We start from the raw sequence: 21,338 nt of genomic DNA, 5'->3' as shown, positions 1-21,338 counted from the left end.
ACCAATGTAGGGTGCAAGGGCACCATTGACCAATATAGGGTGCAAGGGCACCAGTGACCAATGTAGGGTGCAAAGGCACCAGTGACCAATCTAGGGTGCAAGGGCACCGGTGACCAATGTAGGGTGCAAGGGCACTGGTGAGCAATGTAGGGTGCAAGGACACCGGTGACCAATGTAGGGTGCAAGGACACATGTGACCAATGTAGGGTGCAAGGGCACCAGTGACCAATATAGGGTGCAAGGGCACCAGTGACCAATGTAGGGTGCAAGGGCACCGGTGACCAATGTAGGGTGCAAGAGCACCAGTGACCAATATAGGGTGCAAGGGCACCAGTGACCAATGTAGGGTGCAAGAGCACCAGTGACCAATATAGGGTGCAAGGGCACCAGTGACCAATGTAGGGTGCAAGGGCACCAGTGACCAATATAGGGTGCAAGGGCACCGGTGACCAATGTAGGGTTCAAGGGCACCGGTGACCAATGTAGGGTGTAAAGGCACCGGTGACCAATGTAGGGTGCAAGGGCACCATTTACCAATATAGGGTGCAAGGGCACCAGTGACCAATGTAGGGTGCAAGGGCACCGGTGACCAATATAGGGTGCAAGGGCACCGTTGACCAATGTAGGGTGCAAGGGCACTGGTGACCAATGTAGGGTGCAAGGACAGCGGTGACCAATGTAGGGTACAAGGACAGCGGTGACCAATGTAGGGTGCAAGGGCACCAGTGACCAATATAGGGTGCAAGGGCACCGGTGACCAATGTAGGGTGCAAGGGCACCAGTGACCAATATAGGGTGCAAGGGCACCAGTGACCAATGTAGGGTGCAAGGGCACCAGTGACCAATATAGGGTGCAAGGGCACCGGTGACCAATGTAGGATGCAAGGGCACCATTTACCAATATAGGGTGCAAGGGCACCGGTGACCAATGTAGGGTGCAAAGGCACCGGTGACCAATGTAGGGTGCAAGGGCACCATTGACCAATATAGGGTGCAAGAGCACCAGTGACCAATGTAGGGTGCAAATGCACCAGTGACCAATATAGGGTGCAAGGGCACCGGTGACCAATGTAGGGTGCAAGGGCACCGGTGAGCAATGTAGGGTGCAAGGACACCGGTGACCAATGTAGGGTGCAAGAACACATGTGACCAATGTAGGGTGCAAGGGCACCAGTGACCAATATAGGGTGCAAGGGCACCAGTGACCAATGTAGGGTGCAAGGGCACCGGTGACCAATGTAGGGTGCAAGAGCACCAGTGACCAATATAGGGTGCAAGGGCACCAGTGACCAATGTAGGGTGCAAGAGCACCAGTGACCAATATAGGGTGCAAGGGCACCAGTGACCAATGTAGGGTGCAAGGGCACCAGTGACCAATATAGGGTGCAAGGGCACCGGTGACCAATGTAGGATGCAAGGGCACCAGTGACCAATATAGGGTGCAAGGGCACCGGTGACCAATGTAGGGTGCAAGGGCACCAGTGACCAATATAGGGTGCAAGGGCACCAGTGACCAATGTAGGGTGCAAGGGCACCGGTGACCAATATAGGGTGCAAGGGCACCGTTGACCAATGTAGGGTGCAAGGGCACTGGTGACCAATGTAGGGTGCAAGGACACCGGTGACCAATGTAGGGTGCAAGGACACCGGTGACCAATGTAGGGTGCAAGGGCAGCGGTGACCAATGTAGGGTGCAAGGGCACCAGTGACCAATGTAGGGTGCAAGGGCACCAGTGACCAATGTAGGGTGCAAGGGCACCAGTGACCAATATAGGGTGCAAGGGCACCAGTGACCAATGTAGGGTGCAAGGGCACCAGTGACCAATATAGGGTGCAAGGGCACCGGTGACCAATGTAGGGTGCAAGGGCACCGGTGACCAATATAGGGTGCAAGGGCACCAGTGACCAATATAGGGTGCAAGGGCACCAGTGACCAATGTAGGGTGCAAGGGCACCGGTGACCAATGTAGGGTGCAAAGGCACCGGTGACCAATGTAGGGTGCAAGGGCACCATTGACCAATATAGGGTGCAAGGGCACCAGTGACCAATGTAGGGTGCAAAGGCACCAGTGACCAATCTAGGGTGCAAGGGCACCGGTGACCAATGTAGGGTGCAAGGGCACTGGTGAGCAATGTAGGGTGCAAGGACACCGGTGACCAATGTAGGGTGCAAGGACACATGTGACCAATGTAGGGTGCAAGGGCACCAGTGACCAATATAGGGTGCAAGGGCACCAGTGACCAATGTAGGGTGCAAGGGCACCGGTGACCAATGTAGGGTGCAAGAGCACCAGTGACCAATATAGGGTGCAAGGGCACCAGTGACCAATGTAGGGTGCAAGAGCACCAGTGACCAATGTAGGGTGCAAGGGCACCAGTGACCAATGTAGGGTGCAAGGGCACCAGTGACCAATATAGGGTGCAAGGGCACCGGTGACCAATGTAGGGTTCAGGGGCACCGGTGACCAATGTAGGGTGTAAAGGCACCGGTGACCAATGTAGGGTGCAAGGGCACCATTTACCAATATAGGGTGCAAGGGCACCAGTGACCAATGTAGGGTGCAAGGGCACCGGTGACCAATATAGGGTGCAAGGGCACCGTTGACCAATGTAGGGTGCAAGGGCACTGGTGACCAATGTAGGGTGCAAGGACAGCGGTGACCAATGTAGGGTGCAAGGACAGCGGTGACCAATGTAGGGTGCAAGGGCACCAGTGACCAATATAGGGTGCAAGGGCACCGGTGACCAATGTAGGGTGCAAGGGCACCAGTGACCAATATAGGGTGCAAGGGCACCAGTGACCAATGTAGGGTGCAAGGGCACCAGTGACCAATATAGGGTGCAAGGGCACCGGTGACCAATGTAGGATGCAAGGGCACCATTTACCAATATAGGGTGCAAGGGCACCGGTGACCAATGTAGGGTGCAAAGGCACCGGTGACCAATGTAGGGTGCAAGGGCACCATTGACCAATATAGGGTGCAAGAGCACCAGTGACCAATGTAGGGTGCAAAGGCACCAGTGACCAATATAGGGTGCAAGGGCACCGGTGACCAATGTAGGGTGCAAGGGCACCGGTGAGCAATGTAGGGTGCAAGGACACCGGTGACCAATGTAGGGTGCAAGAACACATGTGACCAATGTAGGGTGCAAGGGCACCAGTGACCAATATAGGGTGCAAGGGCACCAGTGACCAATGTAGGGTGCAAGGGCACCGGTGACCAATGTAGGGTGCAAGAGCACCAGTGACCAATATAGGGTGCAAGGGCACCAGTGACCAATGTAGGGTGCAAGAGCACCAGTGACCAATATAGGGTGCAAGGGCACCAGTGACCAATGTAGGGTGCAAGGGCACCAGTGACCAATATAGGGTGCAAGGGCACCGGTGACCAATGTAGGATGCAAGGGCACCATTTACCAATATAGGGTGCAAGGGCACCGGTGACCAATGTAGGGTGCAAAGGCACCGGTGACCAATGTAGGGTGCAAGGGCACCATTGACCAATATAGGGTGCAAGGGCACCAGTGACCAATGTAGGGTGCAAAGGCACCAGTGACCAATATAGGGTGCAAGGGCACCGGTGACCAATGTAGGGTGCAAGGGCACCGGTGAGCAATGTAGGGTGCAAGGACACCGGTGACCAATGTAGGGTGCAAGGACACATGTGACCAATGTAGGGTGCAAGGGCACCAGTGACCAATATAGGGTGCAAGGGCACCAGTGACCAATGTAGGGTGCAAGGGCACCGGTGACCAATGTAGGGTGCAAGAGCACCAGTGACCAATATAGGGTGCAAGGGCACCAGTGACCAATGTAGGGTGCAAGAGCACCAGTGACCAATATAGGGTGCAAGGGCACCAGTGACCAATATAGGGTGCAAGGGCACCAGTGACCAATATAGGGTGCAAGGGCACCGGTGACCAATGTAGGGTGCAAGGGCACCGGTGACCAATGTAGGGTGCAAAGGCACCGGTGACCAATGTAGGGTGCAAGGGCACCATTTACCAATATAGGGTGCAAGGGCACCAGTGACTAATGTAGGGTGCAAGGGCACCGGTGACCAATATAGGGTGCAAGGGCACCGTTGACCAATGTAGGGTGCAAGGGCATTGGTGACCAATGTAGGGTGCAAGGACACTGGTGACCAATGTAGGGTGCAAGGACACCAGTGACCAATGTAGGGTGCAAGGGCAGCGGTGACCAATGTAGGGTGCAAGGGCACCAGTGACCAATATAGGGTGCAAGGGCACTGGTGACCAATGTAGGGTGCAAGGGCACTGGTGACCAATGTAGGGTGCAAGGGCACCGGTGACCAATGTAGGGTGCAAGGGCACCGGTGACCAATGTAGGGTGCAAGGGCACCAGTGACCAATATAGGGTGCAAGGGCACCGGTGACTAATGTAGGGTGCAAGGGCACCGGTGACCAATGTAGGGTGCAAGGGCACCGGTGGCCAATGTAGGGTGCAAGGGCACAGATGACCAATGTAGGGTGCAAGGGAACCGGTGACCAATGTAGGGTGCAAGGGAACCGGTGACCAATGTAGGGTGCAAGGGCACCGGTGACCAATGTAGGGTGCAAGGGCACAGATGACCAATGTAGGGTGCAAGGGAACTGGTGACCAATGTAGGGTGCAAGGACACCAGTGACCAATGTAGGGTGCAAGGGCACCAGTGACCAGTGTACTTGACCTTCTGGGGTCATAACATACAGCATCCAATAATAATGTACAAGATGACCAAGGGTCATGTGTGAAAGCATTAGGGACCGGTGTACGAGCGCACCAGAGACCAGTGTACTAGAGCACCAGGGACCAGTGTGTGAGCGCACCAGGGATCAATGTGTGACAGCACCAGAGACCGGTGTGTGAGCACACCAGGGATCAGTGTGTGACAGCACCAGAGACCGGTATGTGAGTGCACCAGGGACCAGTGTGTGACAGCACCAGAGACCGGTATGTGAGCGCAACAGGGACCGGTGTGTGACAGCACCAGAGACCAGTGTGTGAGCACACCAGGGACCGGTGTGTGACAGCACCAGAGACAGGTGTGTGAGCGCACCAGGGATCAGTGTGTGACAGCACCAGAGACCGGTGTGTGACAGCACCAGAGACTGGTGTATGAGAGCACCAGGGATCAGTGTACTAGAGCACCAGGGATCAGTGTACTAGAGCACCAGGTACCAGTGTACTAGAGCACCAGGGATCAGTGTACTAGAGCACCAGGTACCAGTGTACTAGAGCACCAGAAACCAGTGTACTGGAGCACCAGGAACCAGTGTACAAGAGCACTAGGGACCAGTGTCTGAGGGCACCAGAGACCACTGTGTCAGAGCACCAGAGAACAGTGTACTAGAGCACTAGGGAGCAGTGTGTGAGAGCACTATTGACCAGTGTACTATGGCACCAGGGTCCAGTGTACAAGAGCACTAGGGACCAGTGTGTGACAGCACCAGAGACCAGTGTACTAGAGCACCAGGGTCCAGTCTACAAGAGCACCAGGGACCAGTGTGTGAGAGCACCAGAGACCAGTGTACAAGAGCACTTGGGACCAGTGTGTGACAGCACCAGAGACAGGTGTGTGAGCACACCAGGGACCAGTGTGTGAGGGCACCAGGGACTAGTGTACCAGAGCACCAGGGACCAGTGTACTAGAGCACCAGGGACCAGTGTATTAGAGCACCAGGGACCACTGTACTAGAGCACCGGAGACCAGTGTGTGACAGCACCAGAGACCAGTTTGTGAGAGCACCAGAGAGCAGTGTACTAGAGCACCAGGGACCCATGTACTAGAGCACTAGGGACCAGTGTGTGAGATCACTAGTGACCAGTGTACTATGGCACTAGGGTCCAGTGTACAAGAGCACTAGGGACCAGTGTGTGACAGCACCAGAGACCAGTGTGTGAGTGTCGGAGAGCAACCTGGGCTTCTATTGGAATTCTATAACGCATATTAGCAAGCCCATTATCGCCATTTTAGCAGCAGTTTAATGGCGATAATTTTAACGAGGTTCTTGCTAATATGCCCTGAAGTTCCTCTACTAATTATAAAGCTCTCCCTCTCTTCCAGGAATACACCCTGCAGCTGGGGAGTTCGACGGAAACTGTTAGCAACATGAGAATGCCGTGTGAAGAATACCGATTGGTCTTAGTAATCACAAAGACGCGCATCACCTTAGGAATGGGGGACCTCCTCATTGACAACGCGGACATCTCAGACCACGACTACCAAGACCTCATGGAAGCCTGGAATAACCCTGAAGGTCGGCTCATCTTCGGGGGATTGCCAAGTAAGTTTACATCGACACCAGGAAGGTTAGGCTTAAAGGAATCTCCAATGAAGGCTACTGTGATGGACCAAAGAGACCCTACAGTAGAAGACATCAGAGGCCTCATTACATAAGGTGCCCCGGTGGTGCAACAGGCGTTAGCGCCCTCTTTGCACACCCCCGGGACACTTTAGTATTACAGAAGGGGCCGCCGAAGCTTGTGGGTCCCCTTCTATAACACTGATTGAGCTGGTGCACTTAAGGAGCCAGCGCTATCAACAGAGGGTGTTCCTTCATTTGCATAGGGGTGTGTTCTATACAAATGAGGGAATTCCTCTGACTCTGCGCCTGCGCCATATTACAGATGCGGGCGAAGAGTCAAAAAAGCCCGCAGGAGGCGCACTGACAGTGCGCCATTTAAACGGTGGATCACTGTCAGTCCACCCCCTGAAAGCAGCCCTCTGAGGGGATAAAGGGGGTCCCTGGGACCCCCCCCCAGACATCCCCTTGAAGGCGGGTACAGTCACTGACTGCACCTGTCTGCAAGGGGTCTCTAATCCCCTTTGAAAGTGCAGGCGGGTGCCGCTGCACTGTGAAAACATGGAGCAGCTGCTCCGTGTTTTCACATGAATGCGTTGCCCCCAGGGCAGCAGAAATCTGCGGCTGCCCTCAGGGCAGCGCATACACCATAATAGGGTGCATTGACATTGTTTGCGCCCGCCCCACCTTTTCAAAGGTGCGCAGGGCGCAAACAATGGCAATACGTAATACGACCCCTGATGTTAGAAAATAGCAATATATTACCAGGTCCTGCAGCACTTCAGACATTGGAGATAAACCCTATTTTACAAGGTCCTATAAAACTCTATACATGACATTATAGTGTCGCAATATATTCCGATGTCCTACAAAACTCCATACACGCCCAGAGTCAGATTATCTTGGATGGGTGGCAGATCGTTTGCATACCTTGGTCCCTCACTCTGGAATTCCCTTCCCACAGCTATACTGAACGAAACGGTGAATGCCCAATTTCGCAAATTATTTGAGACTTGGCATTTTAACCAGTAATCATTTAAGCTGTTATACACTCTTTGGTCTGCTCTGGCGCCGGGAAACCCTTTTTGGGTAGCTGTCGCGCCTTATAAATATAACTAATAATAATATAATAATAGTGCAGTAAAACCCGATCCTATGATGCCACAAACGTCAGACAATAGCAATATATCACCAGGTCCTTCAGTAGACCAGATGTTGGAGAATAGCAATATATCACCAGGTCCTTCAGTAGACCAGATGTTGGAGAATATCAATGTATCACCAGGTCCTTCATTAGACCAGATGTTGGAGAATATCAATGTACCACCAGGGCCTTCAGTAGACCAGATGTTGGAGCATAGCAATATATCACCAGGTCCTTCAGAAGACCAGATGTTGGAGAATAGCAATGTACCACCAGGGCGTTCAGTAGATCAGATGTTGGAGAATAGCAATGTATCACCAGGGCCTTCAGTAGACCAGATGTTGGAGAATAGCAATACATCACCAGGGCCTTCAGTAGACTAGATGTTGGAGAATAGCAATACATCACCAGGGCCTTCAGTAGACCAGATGTTGGAGAATAGCAATACATCACCAGGGCCTTCAGTAGACCAGGTGTTGGAGAATAGCAATACATCACCAGGGCCTTCAGTAGACCAGATATTGGAGAATAGCAATGTATCACATTCACCAGGTCCTTCAGTAGACCAGATGTTGGAGAATAGCAATATAGCACCAGGTCCTTCAGTAGACCAGATGTTGGAGAATAGCAATACATCACCAGGGCCTTCAGTAGACCAGGTGTTGGAGAATAGCAATACATCACCAGGGCCTTCAGTAGACCAGATATTGGAGAATAGCAATGTATCACATTCACCAGGTCCTTCAGTAGACCAGATGTTGGAGAATAGCAATATAGCAACAGGTCCTTCAGTAGACCAGATGTTGGAGAATAGCAATACATCACCAGGGCCTTCAGTAGACCAGATGTTGGAGAATAGCAATACATCACCAGGGCCTTCGGTAGACCAGAAGTTGGAGATTAGCAATGTATCACCAGGGCCTTCAGTAGACCAGATGTACATCAGAGAGCAGTGATGAACCACCAGGTTCTATAATGCTGCAGACAGCAGAGAGTAGTAGTAAACTACCAGATTCGATAATGCTACATGCAGCAGAGAAGAGTAATATATTACCAGGTTCTATAATGCCACAAACAGCAGAGAGCAGTAATATACTGATAGAGCGTGCAGGTCACCCGACTATCAATTTACCATACTCACCTGGGCCCATAATCAATAATAACACGATAATTATTTAATCAGGTAACCTTCGCTCTACTACCAGTTATTTCTACCTCACTAAGTCTTATACCATTGACTTACCAAATCCTTTTGCCGCTGGTACCTGTAAACCTATTGGATCTGGGAGTTAGATTGAAGACAGGTAATGGAAAATAACATTTGCACTCATATAATAACCACAGACTCGGGAAGGTTTAAACTCTTTATCTACATTCTTAAATGGTCATGATCCAAAGATTAAACACCAAAAGACTCTCAATAATGAAAATCAGAATACCACCCTACTGCTGGGGTTTTGTTTTTTAATTGTTTGGGGTACTTTTGGCATATGCCTCCCTAAGTTTTTTCCATGCCAAATTTTTGTCCTTTTTTCCCCAACATTATGGGAACTCTAAGCGTTACCCATGACTTGTGACCTCCCCTGGAGGTGACTGAGAAAATAAGCAAAATATAGATAAATTTAGCAATTTTGCGAAAAAATGGGAAAAAGTGCTCTGGAAGAAAGTTTTTTCCCCCCAAAAATGGCATCAACTCAACGTTCCTGTGCTAAAATCACAATTTTCTAAATACCCTTGTGGAATCCTACACCAAAGCAGGACCCTATCTAGCAATCTTAATGTTAAAAAGATACTGACTGTCCTCCTGAAAGAGGAATAGGGAAAAATGCTAGCCACCAATCTATCACAGTGAACAATTCTGCACAGGACAACATGGGTTTACAATATTATTAATTTTGTGAAGATCTTGTACGATCCTGCATTTTCCACTTGGTTTCATTAAACTCCTGATCAGTGAATTGCATGGGCTTCCTAGCACTTCTTTTAAAATAGCCTGCTCAGTCAATTTGTCAATAACTGCTATCATTCCTTCCTCTGCTTCACAAGTAAGCCTGTACTGAGGAGCATGTGGAAACACTGCATTGTGTGTTCTTCATTGGTTCTTCACTCTTAATTAATCCAATGTTTTTCTTGAAAAATCCCAAACACCACTTTTGACAGCATGCCTTAAATATGGTGATACATCCTCTTTTGTGAGAAATGGAAAAAAATGAATCATAGACAATTGTGGTTTTATTTTAAAGTCAGAGTCCTCATCCTGTGTATGAATTTTAACGCAATCCGGCATACAATAGATCACACAGTTAATTTTACAAAGCAAGCCATGGCCCAACAAATTAGCTGGCTTTGTGTCACAAATTATGAACTCATGGTAATTTTTAAGAGAACCAATTTTTCTGGGACATTTCCTGGAACCTTATTAGTTATTTGCTCATTTGAGATGCTTACATATTGGACTTCTTCACCGAGAGAGGTTAGTCAGGAACTTCCATTGGTGAAACCGCGGAGCGGGTGGCATCTGTATCAATTAAAACTAATACCGGGGTGGCCATTAGAAAAACATATAAACTCCACCCTATCAGCCTTCATAGAAACCCATGAGCTACTTCATCAATCCCAGACGGGTTTCTGCCCACAACACGGCATGGAATCTGCACTAACGGCTGTGGTTGAGGAAGCTAGGAGGTTAGTGGATCAGGGAGGAGTGGCGACCATCATCCTCCTAGATCTCAGCGCGGCCTTTGATACGGTCAACTTCAATGTTTTCATTGAATGGCTAAGGAGAGTCGGGGTAGCAGGAAATGCCATTTCCTGTATCCAATCATTTCTTAATGCAGAACCTTTCAGGTCTTCGTGGGGGAATCCACCTCCACCCCTCTCCCTCTGAACTATGGAGTGCCCCAGGGATCCGCCCTGAGTCCTACGTTATTTAACGTATATATGAGGCCACTGGCTGAAGTCATCCAGCCGAATGGGTTCAAAGTGGTCACCTACACAAATGACACTCAGCTGGTGATATATCTAAATCATCCGTGGACTGACCCTGCAGACCTGGAGCTCTGCCTGGGAAAAGTCGCCACCTGGATGCAACACTCCTGTCTCAAACTGAACGGAGAAAAAACAGAAATCAGGTATGTGGGCAACACTGCCAAGCTAACCCCCACACTGTCCTGGCCACTGTGCTTATGAGCCCCCCCAGTTCCGAAGTTCAAGATCAAGAGCCTCGGTGTGTGGCTGGATGACTCTCTTAAACTTGGCCAGCAGGCAGTGGCAGTGACGGGGGCCTGTCACGTCATCCTTAGAATGCTACAGAAGGTCCTTCCCCTATGCCCACTGAAGCTAAGAAAATAGTCCAGGCCCCGATTCTTTCGCGGCTGGACTACTGTAACTCACTGTATCTGGGTCCCCCAAAGTCCACCCCAAGGAAGCTCCAGGTGGTCCAGAACTGCGCTGCACGACTTCTGACAGGTTGCGGCAGCACACAGTCAGCCAGCCCCAGTCTGAAAGCCCTTCACTGGCTGCCGAAAAAGGAAAGGGTTCTCCGTTAACACCTTATGCACTGCTTATAAGACCCTTAGGGGCAGAGGCCCCTGAATCAATCAGTCACTGATCACCGCCTATCTCCCCAAGAAAGCTCTTCCATCTGAGAATTTAAATTTAGCCGGCATTCCTAAAATCAATAGGCAGCGGAGCGGAGGCCGCTCCTTTTCATATAACATAGCTGGAATTTGGAATCCCCTTCCTCTCAATCTCCGACATGAAACCGCCCACTTCTCTTTCCGGAAGGGTCTTAAAACATGGCTATTCCAGATTAGTAACTACAAGCTTTCTCTTTTCAGCCTTAGCTGCCGCTAGCGCTGGGTTGCCTCAGGGTAGCCATGTGCTTTATAAATGCAAATTAATAATATAATAATAATAATAATAATTCATCTCACAGAGACACTGGTCTATCTCTAGGACAGCACCAAGCATAAAATCATCTTCCCTGCTCATGAACTGTCATTGTGGCTGATTCAAGCGATAGGAGCTCTGAACATCATTGAAATCTGGGGAAAATTGTTATTAATCATTCAAGGATTTTGTTGAAATTTTAGATTCTGTTGAAAACTAGGTATTCTATTGTGAATATTTGGTTGCATCATTGGAGCTAGAGGCAAATTCCCATGAAACTGACTTTGATTCTATATCTTCTGCACAGAGGCCAGTTGTGCTGAGACCACTGACTGTGCCACCCATTCTGTGCCCCCTGTTTCATGCTCTGTTGCATTTGGGGTTCATTTACGACTCATTTTTAACTCGCTCTGGTTTCTGTCTGAACTTTCGCTTCCATTGGCCCATTTTGCCATGATAAGGATGAGGTGTACTCATTTTCAGCATATTAATATCTGATTTCACCATGTTACTATTTTTTTTAAAAAACTCTTCCTCTCTATCTTGCACAAATAGAACATTATTTCTGCATAAACAATCACCCTACATGTCTGTATTTGCACCTGCAGCAAAACCAGATTCCAACATCTAAAACCTTTTATGCCACCCTTTTGAAGAAACTTTGTCTTTGCTACCATAAACGTATTCTCAATTTTCCACTGCTTGGTATCAAAACTATCTCTAGAAAACCTCGCATACTTTTAGATCTCATCTAAAGACTTTCCCTGCTAACTCACTACATCCTGCTGAATATGAGAACTAAACTTCAGACACAAACGGAGCAGTGCAACCTGAACAAGAACAAAGAGATTATAAATATAGGCTTAAAATTGGCCAATAATTTTTGTCTGCTTTAACTAAATATAGGGAAGGAAATCCAACTCTCTACGAGAAAGGAAATAGTAATTATACTAGTAAAAAGTACTATCGACCACTCAGAGGCAGGTTCTCGACCAGAGGTAAACCACCTTGATCAGTGTGTTTACTCCTGTACACCCAAGAATAAACAAACAACAATCTGAATTAGTGCATATCACAACTAGACCTTTCATTACTTAGAAACCTATGGTGTATTGCTGCGCCTCACACCTCTACTTAGCAGACAACCACAATAATAACAATATTATCTTGAGATCTTGGATTTCAACAAATCTATTAACCTTTCACATAAATCCCAAAATAATGAATGCAATATAAAGCATCAATTCACCAACAGGAATATATAATGCAATTTCACCACAGCAACTGAATAATGCACAAACACGAACTAATAACCAGCGGACTGACTATATCACGTACACATGCGCCGAAGAGCACTTAATAGCAGGGTTATCCGGAAGGCCACTTGAGTCTCTAACCTTTTCTGTGCTGATGACAGAACCGCTCCGTCATCAGCCGCGGTGGCGCTGTGCTGATGACTGAGCGGTTCCATCATGGCCCGCCCGACGCGCCTGCGTGGCGCGGATTCCGCGCCTGCGCTGGGCGTTCTATTGAGCGGGCGGGGCCATGACGGAACCGCTCCGTCATCAGCACAGCTCAACCGCGGCTGGTGAGAGAGCAGTTCCATCACCAGCATGTGCGCGCCACGCGTCCCCCCTCCCCCTTAGCGCTGCGGCGGAATAGCCGCCGCAGCGAAGGGGTTAGAGAGCATAGAGTTCTACCGAGGGTGCCCACCAGGAGACCCTGCTCTCCATGATAGACCTGTATCCCTAGGTACTTGAATGTCTGGGGGTCCAACTTCAGGGCTATCACTCCCACATGCAACCGCCTCTCAGAAAGTTGCTCCCGGAATGGGAAGACATTGAGGCTTATTTACAAGCCACTTGTGCCGTCGGTGCGTCACTTATAATATTAGGAAAAGTGACATACCGGTCGCGGGAAAGCCTTGAAAATAAGCCCCATTGGATTTATCGTAATTAGTTTATAATTTGATAGGAGGCCTGAGAGCTCCCCGAGGTAGCTGGCCCTATAAATGGTGCTTAATTTGTGCAGGTGAGGAGAGAAAAGCAGAAAGGGAGAAAGGAGGAGGAAGAGAAAGACAATGTACAATTTACAAAGGAAGGCAACAGGGATAAAAAACCTTCAAGAGGGAGATACAGAGAGAGGAAGTGAAGAGTGAGTGAAGAAAAGGGCATGATGGGGAATTTAAACCTAGTGAGCCCTGGTGATTTAAAGTTGTGACACTCAGCAGGGCCAGCGGCGGGCCTACAATAGCGCCTACAATACAGAGCAATGATATAATACTAGGTGCTAAAAAACTACAGAAAGAGACGAGCAGTTATATAGTGCCAAGCCCCTATACAGTCCAGACATCACAGCATAGTGATGTAGTACAAGGTCCTATAAAATTATTGATAGCAGAAAGCAGGGCTATAGGGCCTGCGTTTATAACAATACTGACAGCAGAGAGCAGTGCTATAATACCAGGTTCTAGAATAATATGGACAGAATTGAGCAGTGATATAATACCACGGCTTATGATACTAAACAGCAGAGAGTATTAATATAGTTCTGCCTGACAGTGAAGAGTTCTATATTACTGCAGAGAGCAGCGGTAGAGTGCTAGATAATCTATAGGTAGAGTGAGACATTACCGGGCTATAACACTACAGAGACAAGTGTACTATATCATTACAGAGAGCAGTGGCAGAGTAAAACTACAGACGAGGTAGAGCAGTGAGACAGTACTGGGCTATAACACTACAGAGGCAAGAGTTCTATATCACTACAGAGAGCAGTGGCAGAGTAACACTACAGACGAGGTAGAGCAGTGAGACAGTACTGGGCTATAACACTACAGAGGCAAGAGTTCTATATCACTACAGAGAGCAGTGGCAGAGTAACACTACAGACGAGGTAGAGCAGTGAGACAGTACCGGGCTATAACACTACCGAGACAAGAGTTCTATATCACTACAGAGAGCATTGGCAGAGTAACACTACAGACGAGGTAGAAGAGTGAGATAGTACCAGGCTATAACACTACAGAGACAAGAGTTCTATATCACTACAGAGCGCAGTGGCAGAGTAACACTACAGACGAGGTAGAGCAGTGAGACAGTACCGGGCTATAACACTACAGAGGCAAGAGTTCTATATCACTACAGAGAGCAGTGGCAGAGTAACACTACAGACGAGGTAGAGCAGTGAGACAGTACCGGGCTATAACACTACCGAGACAAGAGTTCTATATCACTACAGAGCGCAGTGGCAGAGTAACACTACAGACGAGGTAGAGCAGTGAGACAGTACCGGGCTATAACACTACAGAGGCAAGAGTTCTATATCACTACAGAGAGCAGTGGCAGAGTAACACTACAGACGAGGTAGAGCAGTGAGACAGTACCGGGCTATAACACTACCGAGACAAGAGTTCTATATCACTACAGAGAGCATTGGCAGAGTAACACTACAGACGAGGTAGAAGAGTGAGATAGTACCAGGCTATAACACTACAGAGACAAGAGTTCTATATCACTACAGAGAGCAGTGGTGGAGTGCTAGGTTCTATAACACTGCAGACGAGGTACAGCAGTGAGACAGTACCGGGCTATAACACTACCGAGACAAGAGTTCCTAATCACTGAATCGAGCAGTAGCAGAGTGCTAGGTTCTATAACACTACAGACGAGGTAGAGCAGTGAGATAGTACCGGGCTATAACACTACAGAGATAAGAGTTCTATATCACTGCTTCGAGCGGCGGAAGAGTGCTAGGTTGTATAACACTGAATCGAGCAGTGGCAGAGTGCTAGGTTCTATAACACTACAGACGAGGTAGAGCAGTGAGATAGTACCGGGCTATAACACTACAGAGATAAGAGTTCTATATCACTGCTTCGAGCGGCGGAAGAGTGCTAGGTTCTATAACACAGCAGACGAGTGAGACAGTACCAGGCTATAACACTACAGAGGCAAGAGTTCTATATCACTACAGAGAGCAGTGGTGGAATGCTAGGTTCTACAACACTGCAGACGAGGTAGAAGAGTGAGACAGTATCTGGCTATAACAGTACAGAGATAAGAGTGCTATATCACTGCATCGAGCGGCGGAAGAGTGCTAGGTTCTATAACACTACAGACGAGGTAGAAGAGTGAGATAGTACTGGGCTGTGACACTACAGAGATAAGAGTTCTATATCACTGCTTCGAGCGGCGGAACAGTGCTAGATTCTATAACACTGCAGACGAGTGAGACAGTACCGGGCTATAACACTACAGAGACAAGAGTTCTATATCACTACAGAGAGCAGTGGCAGAGTGCTAGGTTCTAATACACTGCAGACGAGGTAGAGCAGTGAGACAGTTCCGGGCTATAACACTACAGAGGCAAGAGTTCTATATCACTACAGAGAGCAGTGGTGGAGTGCTAGGTTCTATAACACTATGGATGAGGTAGCAGAGTGAGATAGTACCGGGCTGTGACACTACAGAGACAAAAGTTCTATGTTAGTGCAGAGGGCAGCCGTGGAGTGCTAGGTTCTGTAACACTACAGACAACTGAGACCAGTGAGGTAGCAGCAGGCTGTAACTTCTGGCAGGACAACACTATAATCTGGTGAGCTCCATAGAGAACAGAGGTCTGTAAATATACCATATTCGTAATGGCAGTGATGTTACCATGTTCTAAAATAACAGAAGATAAAATGATGTATTACTTGGTCCTTTATTACTGCTATGATATGCTACTGCCTCCATGAAATGGACCTGTCTTTTTCCAAGCCCTACTTTCAAAGGCATTTCTTCAATTTGAAATTTCTTTGTAGCCCACTTGTACCCCTTGTGCCCCCTTTATCCCCCTCCTGCCCGTTAGTGCTCACCCCAGGCCTTTTTCTTGCAGAGGAGTTGGAGAACTATGACCCTGAGCCGATGGTGTTCTTTGAAGGCTGCCTGCGGGATGTGATGGTGCAGGAGCATCCGCTGGACATGGACCATGCTCTCTTCAAAAGCGACAGCATCTGGTCCCACAGCTGCCCACAGAGTCTCCCCTCCACCTCCTCGGGAGAGAAGAAAGTGTAAGAGGAATGTCACCTGTGCAAGTCTCCCAAGATCACTCTTGACACTGAGCCATGTGTAAACAAACACCCAGAGCACTGCAAAAAGTCTTTTGATGGTCTGCTATTGGAGCAGGTCTTATTTTATTGAGGGAAGTTCTGATCCAGTATTGTTTGCTTGTGAGTTCTTTGCATGGGAAAACAGCTGACACGTGTTTCGTCTTAGATGACTTTTTTTAAGGCTGAAAAAAGTAACGAAATCAGGAGGGGACAGAAGGTCCCGGTGCAGTGAACGTGAACCTACAAATGTCAGGCGGTGCCCAAAACTTAAAGTAATCCCATGTTTGTTGGACCATGGTGAGTTTTAATAAAAAAGAAGTACTGGGTCACTGAATGCACAACCAGCGTTTAAAAATGGAGGGCCATGATACGCCTGGAATATTCGTGGTGTAGAGTAACTGGTCCAGTGCGCGTGCTGCCTTCGGACTGGGGCCTTGATAAGCCCTAGGCCTCCTATCTAGACAGGACAAAACATTTGTTGGCTATCTTGTAACTTTGAAATAGCGACATTAAATACCGTATCAGATGTGTACAAAGAATAAAGAAGAAAGCATTGTTTGGAAAGATACCTCTTCTCAATGTTGTTCATTAATCAGTGCTGACCCTGTTTACAATTGACAGCCAACTTGCTGAACTATATATATTACTTTGTCCAAACCCCTTCTGTGCTCAGTAAGCCTCTATGGAAGGGGAGGTCCAACCCAAACTGTTATACTTCATTCCCTATGAAGTGGAAAAGAAACAACTTTAGATCAGTTGTAGCTCTTTTGAGCATTGTCAGTGAGTTTGACTTGATTTGATTTGATTTGGGATTTGTATAGCGCACGAATGCCCAGGGGCGTCTAGGTGCTTAGTGGAGGAGATTGCCGGAGATGGTATATTAGTTTGAAAAGAGCTATGTCTTTAGTAGTTTTTTAAACCAAGCAGTGAGTTGCAGCTTGAGTCTCCTAAGCAAAATAAGAGACCTATCTCTACACATACTGCGTCTCCTAGGGTGTCGTCTACGAGAGGTTTCACTGATCAAAAGGCAGTCTAGACCACATTTCTAGGCCGCAATCCCTCTGAAGAATCTGAAATAGATGGGGCTGCTCATTTTCATGTGTCCATAGGTGTACTTTGAGCCCCTGAAGCACACCAAAGTGGTAAACACATGTCCAGGCATACCCGGATACCCTAGGCTCACCACAGGAAATTAAAATGTGATGGATGGAATGCTGAAATAATATTAATAACTTGCAGTGTGCTAGGTGTAGTGTAATATTCCATGATCTTTTCTTCACTCTGCCATTACAAAGTTTGATCACCCCTATCCAAAGCCTACTTGGTCTCACCCGGAAGGAGCAACTTGCTCGAACTCTCATTGGCCGTCTCAGTTTTGAATTGACTTTATATATATATATATATAAATATATATATTTAGTCACGTGTAAAGTAACAGTAAAACATAAATTCCTCATAAGTCAGTAATGTTAATAGAAGTGAAAATGATTGTGGAATACCTAGTCATGTAAATATGTTTGGACTTAAAATAAATCTCTACAAATGTATCATCACTAAATGTTTTTAGTTGAGAATGAGCTGATTTTGTAGTTGAGCATGCCAGGGTGCATTGTGGGTTATGTGTTCTGGTTGCAGCAGCAGCGGTATGCTGCGGTGCAGAAAAAAACAGACAAGGAAGAGGTACTACTCTACAGTATGTGAATACAAAGCTAATGCAAGTATACTCTTTACTAAATTAATCAGGAAGGGAGGCATTCTACAACCAGGATAGGAATGATAAGACCCAACAAAAATGAGAAGGTTTCGGACTGACTGCAAACCTTAAGGGCAGCGACTGACCATCTTCACCCGTGCGGACAAAGCGTTTTGTGGCTACAACCATTGGAGAGAAGTTAACATGACGATTAAACAAAAGTAGAGAGAGCAAAGCAAGAAGGAAAAGTTACATTCAGTATTTGCTGTGCCCTTGCTCAGGGATGATGCTTTGCAACTTGGTAAGTCTTTAGAGTTAATAACTAGGGTTTAAATGAATCCTGTCGACAGGGGAGTCATAATGCATGATGCCTTCATTATAAGTTGTCAACAGCACTGTTCTTTGCAACAGCAAATACCCCTGCCATCTTATTTGCATTTGACACTTTCGACAACCAAGCATTGATCAACGCCATAGAAAGAGAAGCAGGTTTTCCTCGTAAGGTCCTGCATTGGTTCTCGCCTAACCTCACCCACCGCCACCAGCTACTCTGGATGGGAATCTCAAGGTTCCAGAAATTCCCCATCTTTTGCAGGGTACCCCAGGATTCCAGCCTCTCCTCCAGCATCCTCATCCTTGACATGGCACCCAGTGTACCCATACTCTCTGATAACAATATCAAGATCCATCAGTACACTAATAACACTCAACTCTGCCTCAAAACCTCTGCATGCAAAGATGATCAGTGACTTAAAACCCACCTTGAGCAAATTCAGGACTAGATTTTCAGCACCTACCAGAGCTCACACATACAAAGAACAAATTCCTCGTGTTCCTAGTAGCAACAAACAACCACAAATTTTAAAACATAATCCTGCAATCCAAAATGAGCATCAATGGCCTCATCACCCTCTCTTCTCCCTCCCCCAGCTGACATGAAATGGAAAATCACGTACATTCACCCTTGACACAGATCTCTCCGTCACAGAATATACAACCATGAAAACCAAGAGAGCATATTGCCACCTGTACCTCCTGAAAAATGTCAAACCTCTTGCGTCTTAAGCTGACTTCAGATCAACAGCGCAAGCTTGCCCACCATGGTGTAACACAAGGAAATTGCATCGTATGGTAGACTAAAAAGTGATCTCTAGCCTGGCACCATATTTCCTCCTGCACCAGAACCCCAATGTTGTGTCAAAATGTTAATATTATCCAAGAAACCCGTACACAAACAATCAACAGGAGTTTCAGGGCATGTCCTCTTTCTCAAGGCCAAAGCATATACTCGGGAGCATTCTAAAGAAAGAATTCTGTTTCTGCTCTCCTGATACCCTTTGAATGGGTGAGAATTATATTTGTGCTGTAAAATTGTCCTTCTCCAGTGGACTTTCATACAGAATATACTAGAAAGACCCATCAGCATACCATGGTCTAGAGAAAGAGGACAATCCTCGAAACCCGCGTTGGCTGTTTGCGTACTGGATTCTTGGGATTCTGAGACAAATGAACAAAAGAACAAATACTACACTGACAATAAATGTTACTTTTATAACAACCTATGAGCATTTAATGGGATTGATGATTTCAGATTGAAGTGGACTTTTCCAAGACCTCTCCTAAAATGTTATAACACAAGAATATTGACCATTGGTCCAGTGGGCCTGACTCAAAGCAAATGATCAAGATATCCATAGAGGGTAAGTATGTAATCATTATATAATCTGAAAATCTATCTTGGTGCTTGCCCTCATGGAGTAGTTGATGTTATATAATATATAGTGAATGCTTGAATATGCAGCAGAGATAGTGATAACTGATCAAATCATGAGTTTTGCACAAAGTTGTGCCTTATCCTTAAAAGATATCCTTTAAACATGCAGGTATTAGTTGTTTCAGAGATGGGTAAAAATTAAAAAAAAGTTAACCTTGAATTGCATGCCATTAATGATAAATCTCAGCTTGGATAAAGTCATACTTTAAAAAAATAAAAATAAAGCAGTAACTTGATGTCTATAGTTGGTGTATGCAAATATTACTTGCCCTGACTGGTGAGGAGGGGCATGGACAGTCAGCCAGATAGAGTTTTGACAAAATGTAACAAAACACAACAAATCAAAAATGCAACATACATCACAAGATCATTTAAAATAAATTTATTTTTAAAATGAAAATCACTACCCAACATATATTTCTCACATAGTGTGTTGTATTTGGCAGCAAGAGATTAAAAAATGCCGGTGTACAGGGTACCCTCCTGTTTCTTTCAGGATTCTGAAATCCCTGCCTTCCAATTCAGATATAAAATATGAACTTGTAGCGCTGTTTTGTTCCCTTTATATCGCCTCTTGTAATTTACGCCCAAAATATTGCTTCAATGCTGCCATTATATTTGTCATTATAGCTCTAATTTCTATATATTTACTGTAATAAATATATGCTTTATTATTAAAGGGACATTATGCTCAATATTGTTATGCAGCTTATAACAACTTTTTTATAGGATTGATTCCATATAGCAGAGAACCTCTATTAAAAAATATATATAGATATAGATATGTACTGAATTAAAACATGCTACAACAAATGAGTGAGATGGCTTGCAGATATTAGCAGCTACTGGAAAATCATCTATGGAAACAATTGTAACATACAAAAATCAGCTTATAACATTTTTTTTATGGAATTGATTCTATATAGCAGAGAACCTCTATTAAAATATTTATATGCACTAAATTAAAATGTGCTACAACAAATGAGTAAACTGGCATTTCGATATAAGCAGCTACCGCAGAATCTTCTATTAAAACAATTGTAATGTAAGAAATCAATGTGGAGGTAGACGGCAGACTAGCCACCTTTTATGTCTGACTCGCAATAGATTGCAGCCATTTCCAGGATGGTGGTTCCTCTCGGTTCAAAGATTTCCTTTCAGACTTAGGCCCAGATGCATCAAGCTAAAAACCGGTCTCAAGCGGGCAGATTCTCAGAATCTGCCCCTTTGCGACCAGTATTTTTGCATTTGGGATGCATCATCCCAAATGCAAAAATCACAATTTAAGAAATCGCAAAATTCCGATTACTTAAATTGCGATTGCATTTAAGGAATCTCAAATTGAGATTCCTTAAATGCAATGCATTAAAGTTAAAAAATTTGCGATTTCGCTAATATAGGGGGAGCAAATTACCATGAAGTTGAACTTCATGGTAAT

At 46.6% G+C, this 21,338-nt stretch overlaps 1 protein-coding gene across 1 annotated transcript in view; it reads left to right on the top strand.

The window, feature by feature from the left end:
- The window catches only part of SHBG (sex hormone binding globulin), a 98,521-nt gene extending 81,520 nt beyond the window's left edge, over nucleotides 1-17,001 (top strand). Inside the window, exons 7-8 of the mRNA XM_086946040.1 lie at nucleotides 6,069-6,288; nucleotides 16,220-17,001. Coding sequence (XP_086802166.1) covers nucleotides 6,069-6,288; nucleotides 16,220-16,398 — 399 coding nt within the window. The 3' untranslated portion in view covers nucleotides 16,399-17,001. The remainder of the gene's footprint in view (nucleotides 1-6,068; nucleotides 6,289-16,219) is intronic.
- The last annotated feature ends 4,337 nt before the right edge of the window (nucleotides 17,002-21,338 follow it).

The sequence above is a fragment of the Lissotriton vulgaris genome, chromosome 12 (assembly GCF_964263255.1).
Source record: "Lissotriton vulgaris chromosome 12, aLisVul1.2, whole genome shotgun sequence".
In the NCBI taxonomy this organism is placed as follows: Eukaryota; Metazoa; Chordata; class Amphibia; order Caudata; family Salamandridae; genus Lissotriton; species Lissotriton vulgaris.
Note: the sequence above shows the minus strand (reverse complement) of the source record. Positions and strands in the feature narration are given on the sequence as shown.